The sequence below is a fragment of the Austrofundulus limnaeus genome, unplaced genomic scaffold (genome assembly GCF_001266775.1).
Source record: "Austrofundulus limnaeus strain Quisiro unplaced genomic scaffold, Austrofundulus_limnaeus-1.0 Scaffold157, whole genome shotgun sequence".
In the NCBI taxonomy this organism is placed as follows: domain Eukaryota; kingdom Metazoa; phylum Chordata; class Actinopteri; order Cyprinodontiformes; family Rivulidae; genus Austrofundulus; species Austrofundulus limnaeus.
Genome location: NW_013952559.1, coordinates 474,335 through 485,440, shown reverse-complemented (window position 1 = coordinate 485,440; position 11,106 = coordinate 474,335). Strand labels below are relative to the sequence as shown.

The following is an 11,106-nucleotide window of genomic DNA, read 5'->3' as shown; positions in this document are numbered from 1 at the left end:
AATAAAAGACTTGTGTTAAAAGTTAACAAAATAATTAAATATAATCATTTAAAAACACAAATAAAGAAAAACAAAAAAAATCTATTTTTTAAAATAGTAAAATTTAAATTATGTTTTAAAATACATAATTTCTTGGAAGTAAACTGGGAAACAAACATGAGTGTCAATTAAATTATAAAACATCAGGTAAAGTTCTCCTTTTTTATTTAACTGATGCATTTTAAGATTATTTATTTATTCATTGGTCATTTTATGTATTTCTTCATTTATTTCTAATTATGTCAGTCTGAATGTTCACAGTTTTAAAGTTAATTGTTAGTTTTTTTTGTCAGGAGAAATATTTTACTCATTTATCACTGCTATTGTCCACAACTATTTTTATGTTGTGTGTTCTGAATGTTTTATATGCTTTATGAATTTTATTTCTAAGTATTCTTTTATATCAAATTACCCTTTATGGGTAATAGTTAATACAACAAGTGGTTTTCATTCACTGTTTGTGTGTAAATATTTCTGGTTTCTCTACTATCATCTTTTACATTATAATTCATATGTAGTTGTTAAATTCATGACTCAAACTCCATCACGGAGTGTTAATAGTTCTTTAGCCAGTCCTTCCAGCTTTTATCTGAGTAAATACAAACTGAATGATTAACTGTTCTTTTGCAGCCAGATGATAAATGTTGGAAAGATTTTAAATAAACATTTTACTCAAATGTTTCATTAATTTTTTTAAAGATTATAAGTTGCATGTCTTAAATGTACATGTTGTTACAGTTCATTTTAGTTATTTAGAAGAAAAAAAGAAGATATTTAGATGATCCTGACTATGAACTTTCAAACTGCTGTCAGGCTAATTTAAACATTTATTCATGACAAAATGTTGATTCAACTTAAACAGAGCAGGTCTAGGCTAAGGAATTGTCAAATTACATGATAAAACAATATGTGATAAATCAGTAAAGATGATGTATTAATATTCGAATCACCCTCACATTATCATTTCGTTAGCCACATGGCATAATTGCCTAAGTCATTTTTGAACGTTTTCGGAAAACAAAAAACAACTTTTTAGCAAGCATATTGGAATTTTTCATTAATATTGTAATAGAAAGTTCAATCAAATGTGTGAACAAGTGTCCAAAAAAGTAAGACACAACACTGATTGCATAACAAATAAAACTGACTTAGCCAGAAAATGCCTTGACTTTGGCAAATTTTCTCTTACATATAAACATAATACCCTAAGCAACGTTAGTTTACTCTCCTAAACATAACCAAGTTGTGTTAATTTTCTATGTTTTAGCAAATTGTTTTAAATTTTAACCTTAAAAAGGTTGTTGTGCCTGTCTAACCTTAATCAAAGTCCAGCTCAGGTGCTGTGTTAACTTGTTTTCACACCGTCTACTGATGAGGGAAGTTGTCATAGTAATAGYGGGCCACTCTTTGTAGTACTGGTTTCATTGCCTGCAAGTCATTGAATTTCCAGAGAGTAATTGGTGGTTGGGCAGGAAAGAGTGGGACCCAATGGAATGGTGGAGATGCTAATTCACTGAGCCAGGTCCTCCCAGACAGACTCAAAATCCAACTTGTGCCAGATTCAACCATCTGCCAGATACTGGAGAGCCTGAAGGTCATGGACTGTGGTGTCTCCAGTTTATCTTCCTGGTCAAATATTGGTGACATAGGCCCCAGATAACTTCATGAAGTCATTGTGGAATACCTGGGTGACCTTGTATGGGGATGGATACAGATGTGCAGTCTCGAAAATGACAATGTAGTCATGTGGAGTGTGAATATATTTGATGATGCGCCGTTCAATGAGGCTATGCGTGGAGTCACACTCCATTTGTGTGTGCCCTTCAACCAGAAACTTTTGTTCTATTGTGACATTGTGGCCAGACTTATGTAGGCCTATGCATTTATGATGATACAATACCAATTTTGATAGCCGCAGCCATCACTCCAAACTATGACTTTTTCAATGTTTGGGTTGGCCTCGAGAACCAACTCAAAGTGCTTGCACTGCAGATGGGCAAAAACCTCACTGCTAAGGGAGCCCTCATGCAAGAAAATAAAGTGCTGCTGAACGTAACAGCAAACCATGGTAAATGAAAAGGTTCACTGCAAAACTTCAATCTTACAAAAAATACTTCTTATTTCTAGTCAAAATGTCTTATTTCTGGTCCAAATCTCTTTACACTTACATTCTCTCGTGTGAACTTTATATATTTATCCACAGAGTTAATGTGATCAGTGAAATGTTGGACTTCCTGGGCTTTAATTTTAACCCAGGTGTCGTCAACATACCTGAACCAATGGCTCGGTGGCACCCCTGAAAAGGACATCARRGCTCTCTTTTCCACCTCCTCCATGTACAGGTTTGCAACAATAGGAGAAACTGGGGGGCCCATAGCATATCCATGTTTCTGCCTATAATATTGCCCCCCATACGTTAAGTAGGTTGATTCCAGGCACAGTTTCAGAAGTTAACTCAGTTCTGTGGAAAGAGTGGTTCTGCTGCTAAGAGTGATGTCTGATTTTAATCTTACACAAATCCACATCCACCTCCTTCTCAACAGGAACGCACAAAAAGAGTGATGTGACATCAAAGGAGACCATAGTTTCATCAGTCTCCATGATGACATCCCTCAATTTGTTCACAAAGTCCATGGTGTTCTGTATGTGATGATCTGACATGCCAACTAATGGACCAAGTACTGACGCTAGATATTTGGAAACATTGTGACAGAGTTAATCGTGCTAACAATAGGTCTTACCGGTACATCCTGTTTGTGAATTTTGGGTAAACCATACAGACTAGGAGTGGGCTCACCTGTTTACAGCGTGTGGTACAGAATGCGTTTAATAGCCTTGTCCTGCCCTAACTTTTTCAGGCACTCATCAACTTCTTCTTGTATCCACTTCCTGGATCTCTTTTCAGTGGCTCGTATGTGGTCTTGTCACCAAGGAGTGTCATAACTAGGGCTGCCACAAATGATTATTTTTATAATCGATTAATCACCGATTATTTTTTCGATTAGTCGACTAATCGGATTGAAGAAATTTTGTAACTGATTAATTGAAAATTTGATTCAGTTTTGTATTTTCTACTTTCTGATCATTTCAGTCTGAAATGTTGAAGCTGACAAAGAGTTGGTTTGTTATCATGTGTTCTTTCTCTTAGCCTAAACAAAACTGAGTACGTTCTGACGTCTGACGTAAAAGGTAACACCTCTGGGGTGTAACCAGGAAGGGATAAACATTATAAGCTCAATTCATTATTATAGTAGAGAGAAGTTGTCAGTGTTTTTTGCAGAGTGTCTGCTCAGAGCAGAGCTCCCGTGTTTGTTTTGGTTTGGCCCAAGGTTGTACGCTGAGGCCTGTGCTGCTGAGAGCTGAATGAAGCTGATTGGAGTCAGAGGACTGAAATAAAGTTTTTAACAAGAAATCCAACTGAATCCTGTTTATTCGGACATACCATATTAAAACACGTATTTCTTACAGGATCATAGGTTAATTGAATAAAAAACATAGAGCTTATCACGTCAAAATGCAGCTGCTATTATATAACCATGGTTAGATTTTAGCTATATGCTAACTAAAAATAATTGCTGTGGAAGGCAAGTTCTGCCTTACAGATATTGCACAGGTTTCTCTTATTTTCTTAAAATGATCCCACACTTTGAGCTCTGTTGTCAGGTAGCCATGATACCAGAGCCTGTCTGTATAATGTCTTGTGACGTCCACGGCCTACCCCAGTTACCACTACTGTGCATGTGTGTCAAGGACAGAAAGGCAGATGTGGCAGTGGAAGGTGTCAAAGCAGTTTGGAGAGAAAAACAAAGTAAAGAACAACAACAAAAAAGAAAACCATTAATCGATTATTAAATTAGTCATCGGTTATTTTAATAATCGATTAGTCGTCGATTAATCGATTAATCATGGCAGCCCTAGTCATAACCTTCTCATGGAAGTGTTTCTGGTTCAAAATCACTGTGCACCTTCCTTTGTCTGCTGGGAGGATGATGATGTTCTTGTCCTTGCTGAGGGTGGTGAGAGCGTCTCTCTCTTCTCTACTGATGTTGGTAGGTGGTGGTTTTGCATTGCTGAGACAGGCTGAAACTTTGTTCCTATGTTGTTCTGCTTAAAATTCTGGGATTTTGTTGTGGTGAATGGCTGATTCTGTGGCTGTGATCATCTCAACCAGAGGAATTCTTCTTGGTGCGACCGCAAAGTTCAGTCCTCTGGACAGAATTTCGGTTTCCGGCTGTGTGAGTTCTSTGTCAGATAAATTTTTCACCCACTTCTCTGTCTCCCTGGCATTTGCTTGTGCTCCTGTGTGTTGTTCCACCTTCTGTTGGTTGTTGGAATTACGAAGGGACTGTAGAGTTACCAGTAAAGTGAACTTCTTTTGTTGTTGGGTCTTGGACTTGATGCTGAGCTAAACCTGCCTTTTCTGTAAAATCCATATCCATCCAATTGTTAGTTGATGGCCCTCTTTTGCATGTGACTAACCTGTTTGTCCAGGTGGAGGTAGTGCCTATAAGGCAGAGTTCACCTGAAACAGACTGAAAAAGTCTCTTGGACGAGAGATGAAACGTTTCACTAAAGAAGAACCCACACAGAGGACCTACTTATTTTTACTTTTTGATTTTTTTCTACCTGGATTACTGAGATGCATCAGGACATTTAACTTGAGTAGATTTTTGAYGGAGTAACTTTTACTTGTAGTTGAGTAGATTTGACACTGAGTATCAATACTTTTACTCAAGTACTAGAGTTGAGTACTCTGTCCACCACTGATTATAAATATTTCTTTGGTATTTCTTGTGCTGTGAAACTCCTGAAGCTCCTTTCTTTTTTTTTTTCTTCTTCTTAGTGCTTCTTAGGGCATTACAGGGCCTCTTTGTGTGAGAGAAATGCCTCTGAACTCAAAGGCAGCATGATGGATGTTTACATGTGAGTGCCCACCCAGACGGGGGTCGTATAAAACTTCTCAAAMGGAGGAGAAGCATTTCAGCTGAAGAGACGGACGGAGAGGCAGAAGCAGCCATGGCATCTTTGGGGCTGCAGATTCTTGCCGTCACTCTGGCCGTGCTGGGATGGGTTGGAAACATCCTGATCTGCATGCTGCCTCTGTGGAAGGTCTCGGCCTTCATTGGGAACAACATCGTGGTCGCTCAGACCATCTGGGAGGGCCTGTGGATGAGCTGTGTGGTGCAGAGCACAGGTCAGATGCAGTGCAAAGTCTACGACTCCCTGCTGGCTCTGCCTCCAGACCTGCAGGCGGCTCGAGCCATGATCGTCATCTCCATCCTCTTCTCCCTGTTTGGCCTCCTGCTCTCGGTGGTGGGTGGCAAATGCACCACCTGCATCGATGATGAAGCGGCAAAAGCCCGTGTATGCATCTCTGCGGGGGGTTTCTTCCTCCTGAGTGGGGCTCTGTGTCTCGTGACCGTCTCTCTGCCTGCAAACACCATCATCAAGGACTTTTACAACCCCATGGTGCCCGACGCTCAGAGGAGAGAGCTGGGCGCGTGTTTGTACGTGGGCTGGGGGGCCGCAGGCCTGCTGCTGATCGGCGGGGCTCTGCTGTGCTGTCAGTGTCCGTCAGGAGGAGATCGCTTCAACAGTCCAAAATACGCCCCACCAAAATCCACAACGCCTGGGAGAGAGTTTGTCTGAGCTGCTGCAGACCTGAGCATTYGTCAGGGAGAAAATGACTTCACATAGAAAACAAACCTGTCTCTGTCAGGATGGGTTTTGCATTGAGAGGAGTTCTGTTTGACTAACAAAAAGTGGCACCTGTTTGTGAAAGACAGGAGATATCTAAGTTTTTATCATGTCAGATTAACCTTCTAACCTTTAGCTTTGGTGCTTTTTTATTTCTTAACTGTGTGCATTCAAACTTACAAGATCTTTCTTACAATTTTTTTTTACGTTTTTTTTAAAAGAGAAGCACTTGTTCGTCATGCGAGATGTATTTTTAAGAGTATTTTTGATCGAATAATAAACAATTCGTTTGTCAAAAATGGAATGTTTACAGTTTTTTGCTTAGAAGAAAAACACCTAATTTGTTGTTCTAGAGACAGTTTGACATGTCAGAATGCTGCATTAAATGTAAATGAATGGAACGCAATGATTTGCAACTTATTTGATCTAATTTTATTCAAAAAATCTTAATACATAACAACTGAACACAAATAATATGTATTAAAGTCGGTCTCACTATAATGTTTGATTTTTATGTCTAAATTATCAATAAATAATATATTTGACAGATTTGTTAGCATTACAGTACACATCTAAAAAAGGCTTCCAGTTATTTTTTTTCCATCTTCAATGTAGATGTCTTAAAATTTTCATAAATTATCATAAGTTGTCTAAAACGTTATAGCRTGACAGGGCCCGTGTTATGGGTTGTTTAGCATGACTACCATTTTTTYAAAGTTGTAATTCAGTCCCAACCAGTTAAAATAAGTAGCTTTTAGATTCACACAATGGTTGTGTAATCTGAAACAAAACTGCAATGACTGCATTCTGAATCAAAAATAGTTTTACTAACTCAAACGTTAATGCAGATTTTTAAAAATGTTTAAGTAAATAGTATCTAATTTCTGTTGAGAACTAAATGAAAACATTTGTTTTAAATAACTACAAATAGATTTTGTCCTTTTGTTAGACGGATTTCTGAAAACCTTATGAAACACACAAACTAGCAACATCCACAAACACATTTAGTTTCATTCTTTTGTGTTCATGACAATAAAATATTTCAGAGGTTTAGTTTAGTTTTAGGTTTTAGATTTTTTTTAAATAACTACAAATACATTTTGTTCTTTTGTTAGACAAATTTCTGAAAACCTTATGAAACACACAAACTAGCAACATCCACAAACACATTTAGTTTCATTCTTTTGTGTTCATGACAATAAAATATTTCAGAGGTTTAGTTTAGTTTTAGGTTTTAGATTTTTTTTTAAATAAGGTTTTGGCTTTGAATTGGATAAAGAGTTTATCATTCTGCCAAGACTGGGCAGACGCTTTCTAACCGAGAGTAAAACACCATTCTTCTCACGTATAAAACTGTTCCTCAGCAACAACAATCCAAGCACACAGAGTCTGCTGTTGTCTCTGCTGGTGACATCTATTTCACTCCAGACAGAAACTCTAAATCAGTGTCTCAGCACAAAGGCGCTCGGTTGCAGATGGGCAAACACCTCAGGCAGATACTGTACATTCCGAGAAGCTTGTTTTGTTAAATTCCTGAGTGTTGGATCATCTCATGGAGAACAGTTTCAGTTTTGATCACAATTCAGGTGAAATCTGAACAAAGACATAGCAGCAGGATGAATAAAGTCACTTTATTATCGACATTTGAAATGTACTGGTGATTAAACATATGATTGAGGTTCACTGTGCAACAGTGAAAARGATTATTTAGACTTCATTAATGCTCAGATTGGAGGAGAACACGGAACAATAACACAACTAAAATATTAATCTTTGAAATTAATAAGAACTAAAAAAATCAACAATTTAGAATATTTAAATTTTCTTTGTTGAAGTGTTTTTTTAAATTTTCATTTAGAGAGGTTAAAGAATGAAAATGAAATGTTTTCTTTGACATCAAAGGACTCACACATAGTTCACATTTGAATATACACTTCTTGAAGGGGCAAACTTGGCAGCTATATAAGGTCCGTTGTCTTTAKGGGGACAGCTGCTACAGAGCAGACCTCCTCCCAGCAGAAGCAGCCCACCCGAGCCCCATCCAATGTAAAGAGATGCTCCGAGCTCCCGTCTCTGCGCTTCGGTCAGCAGAGGGTTGTAAAAGTCCCTGATGAYGGTGTGACCYGACCAGGAGACTGGGATTAGGATCAGCAAGGCGGCGATGATAAAAATCACTCCGGCTAGGATGCAGACTTTAGCTTTGGACGCCTCGTCCTCAATGCAGTTGGTGCACTTCCCTCCGACGACGGACATGAGCGTGCCGAGCACCCCGACCATGACCGAGATGATGACCATGGCTCTGGCGGCCTGCAGGTCCTGAGGCAGGGCCAGCATGGAGTCGTACATTTTGCACTGCATCTGGCCCGTGCTCTGGACCACGCAGCTCATCCACAAGCCCTCCCAGATCAACTGCGCCGTCACGATGTTGGCCCCGACGAACGCGGTGACCCTCCACATGGGCAGAGCGCAGGTGACGATGGTGCCCACCCAGCCGATGAAGGCTAGCAGGATACCCAAGAGCTGCATTCCCTGAGAAGCCATGTTGGAGCCACAAAACGGTCACGTCTTGAAGAATTATTAAACACTTAAGTACTGGTTGGTTGAGGGGTTTTTGCTCTGGTGCTTCGAAGTCAGTGAGTCGAAACGGTTTGTGGTTCAGACTTCAGGGTGGAGTTAATGTTCTACCAGACAAAGGGGGAAACCTGAGACCTGATACTCACAGTTCTGGTTCATTGTTCCCAGACAWACAAGCTTCGATGCCTCAAGGAACGTTTAAAGATCGGGAACAATGGCTTTCAGGTGCAAGCTGTGTTTGAACACACAACCAATCAGCCTCGCATGTAGGTCAGCTCACGCCTTGAGCAAACACAGCAATGTTTTCTTCAGTGTTTCAATAAAAACAGATTGGAAATGGGTGAAAAAGGGTGCAAATAAACATATCCAGTGGTTAAAAACGCTAAACCCAAAGAGTTTTTATTTAAATATGAGGGGTAAATCTGTGTTTTCACAGTCAGGGTGTTGATGTATTAACTTAACAAAAAACATATTAATGGAATTCTAAATCTCGGCATAAAGGAAGTTTCTTTTTAGAMGATTAAACCGACACTGAACAAAGGTATGTTTTTACCTTGCTACCAAACAGAACAAAAAGTCTTTTATGCGTACAAAAAGTTCAAATTGTTTTGCCAGAAGGCTCACAGTTTGAACAAAGGCAGTTTGAACCCGACTTACTTCTTTTTGTCGTCACACCCAAACCTGATCAACCAGAAAGTCAAACAAAAGACGCTGGTGGTATTTTTTTTAAGTGGATTGTCAATTAGTTCAAAATTCAGTTGAGAACAGATTGTTCAGTGTGTAAAACATTGAACTAATGTTTACAAAAAATAAACGCAGCAAAGTTCAGCAAAATATATATTTTAAGACCATTTAAAGGATTGTATAGGAAACAGCTTTGTGAAAATAAAGACAACAGATAAGTTCAGTTTTTTTTTTACAAAATCATGTTTATTTACAAAATGTGACACAATGCAACTCACAAACATGGTTCATTAAAAAGAAATCCAACTGACTGAAAAAGAGTTTACATWTATGCATTTTAAAAGTTTAAAAGTGAGTGAGGAAAGTTTACTAATATCCGTACATTCTAAAACCACAAAGAAACCAACTTTGACAATGAAATTTCTTTTTGATGCATAGATCGTGTCTCGCCTCAAACACTAGAATCAGTGWTGAGTTTCCACCAGTAGCACCAGTTCGTTTGTCCCGGTTAACGTGCCAGAGTTGTCTCAGACGTAGCCTTTGGACGATGCTGGTGCTGAGATGTTGGATCTGGCAGCTGTGTACTTGGCGGCGTATCTATTTTCGTCTTTCGGTGGGCAGTTGGCGCAGAGCATTCCCCCTCCGATCAGCATCAAAGCGGCGGCGCCCCACCCGATGTAAAGCGAAGCGCCCAGCTCTCTCTTCTGAGCGCTGGTCAGCATAGGGTTGTAAAAGTCCTGGATGACGGTCTGAGCCGTCCAGCAGACTGGTATCAGGCAGAGGAGCCCGGATATGATGAACATGACCCCAGACGCGATGCCCACCTTCGTCTTCGACGTTTTGTCCTGTAAACAGTTGGTGCAGTTGCCCCCGGCCACGGAGAGCAGGATGGCCAGGATGCCCACCACGATGGAGATGATGATGAGGGCCCGGGCGGCCTGCAGGTCRGCGGTGAGGGCCAGCATGGAGTCGTAGACCTTACACTGCATCTGGCCCGTGCTCTGGATCACACAGCTCATCCAGATGCCCTCCCAGATGGTCTGTGCCGTCACGATGTTGCTGCCGATGAAAGCGGTGACCCTCCACATGGGAAGGGCACAAACAAGGATGGCGCCGATCCAGCCTAAGATCCCCAGGGCTGTGCCCAGGATTTGGAACCCAGTAGACACCATTGTCAACGGATGACTTGCTGTCTGAGATGAAATTTAAAAAAAGGTCCTTTTTAGTCTTTAAATTTCTCTTTGTGGGTCGAATTTCTTCTGTTGGAGCGACTCAGGTTGTTCGTCTCCTGTTCCCTGATGAGTTGAGTGGCGGAGGATTCAGAGASCAGGTACATAAGCCTGCAGCAGGAGGAGTGGTGGAGGAAACAACACACCCTCATCATCACAGTGYAGATCCTCCCCCTCCCCCACAAAACTCCCCAAGCCTGTTTACCTTCACCCCAACAACGCTTTCTTCAGTTTGTGCAAGAAACATTAAAAACTATATATATTTTTTTTGCACTGACAATAAAACACAAATTTCTACCACAGTATCTTACAAATATAAATGCTGAATGAAACCAGGATGCTCCATCACTGTTCCTACACACAGACACACACAGTTTCACCTGAAAATCAGGTGGGTGGAGTCATTCACCGATGGGAGCGGTGACTCTGTGTTTTGAATTACAAATCCTTTGTGTCGCAGACACCAAATATGGTTGTGTGTCCGGTGATGTTGTCCTGCACCTTCTGAAACTATGAGCTCAAAACAGACTGATGTCATCACCAAACAGACGTTTGAAAGACTTCCTCAGTCGTTAGTCACCAAAACAAAACAAGTCAACGAATTGTGAATTAAAATATCCCATTATGTTGATCTAATAGAGAAAAAAATCTAAATTTGACAGTTAAAGGCAACAAACTTCGGAACAATTTCACCAGATTTCTAATGTTTCTGTTTGAGTTTGTGCAAAGAAAAATCTGTGGATTTTTTTTTTTCTCAAAATAAAGTTAAAACATGATCTTCCATTTCATTCATTCAGAATTCAGCCAGTTTCTTAAACTGACATCTAATAGTTTGCTTTCTGTAAATTATTTATTTTCAGCACTAAAGCAGACACCAGTGCTG

The 11,106-nt window shown here is 39.9% G+C and overlaps 3 protein-coding genes across 3 annotated transcripts; 1 reads left to right on the top strand and 2 right to left on the bottom strand.

Annotated features, from left to right (window-relative positions):
- The first annotated feature begins 4,884 nt into the window (after nucleotides 1-4,884).
- On the top strand, nucleotides 4,885-6,142 carry cldn29 (claudin 29). The gene has a single exon (XM_014016907.1). It carries the CDS (start codon nucleotides 5,056-5,058, stop codon nucleotides 5,686-5,688), a length of 633 nt encoding a protein of 210 aa, XP_013872361.1. The 5' UTR covers nucleotides 4,885-5,055; the 3' UTR covers nucleotides 5,689-6,142.
- A 1,211-nt stretch (nucleotides 6,143-7,353) lies between these two features.
- On the bottom strand, nucleotides 7,354-9,100 carry LOC106523486 (claudin-4). Its single transcript, XM_014016906.1, has one exon. The coding sequence runs from the start codon at nucleotides 8,275-8,277 to the stop codon at nucleotides 7,642-7,644; it is 636 nt and encodes a 211-aa protein (XP_013872360.1). The 5' UTR covers nucleotides 8,278-9,100; the 3' UTR covers nucleotides 7,354-7,641.
- A 113-nt stretch (nucleotides 9,101-9,213) lies between these two features.
- cldnb (claudin b) lies at nucleotides 9,214-10,320 on the bottom strand. The gene has a single exon (XM_014016905.1). The coding sequence runs from the start codon at nucleotides 10,164-10,166 to the stop codon at nucleotides 9,522-9,524; it is 645 nt and encodes a 214-aa protein (XP_013872359.1). The 5' UTR covers nucleotides 10,167-10,320; the 3' UTR covers nucleotides 9,214-9,521.
- Between the last annotated feature and the right edge of the window lie 786 nt (nucleotides 10,321-11,106).

Coding starts and splice junctions, on each gene's coding strand:
- cldn29 (XM_014016907.1), top strand. CDS start 5,056: ATGGCATCTTTGGGGCTGCAGATTCTTGCCGTCACTCTGGCCGTGCTG.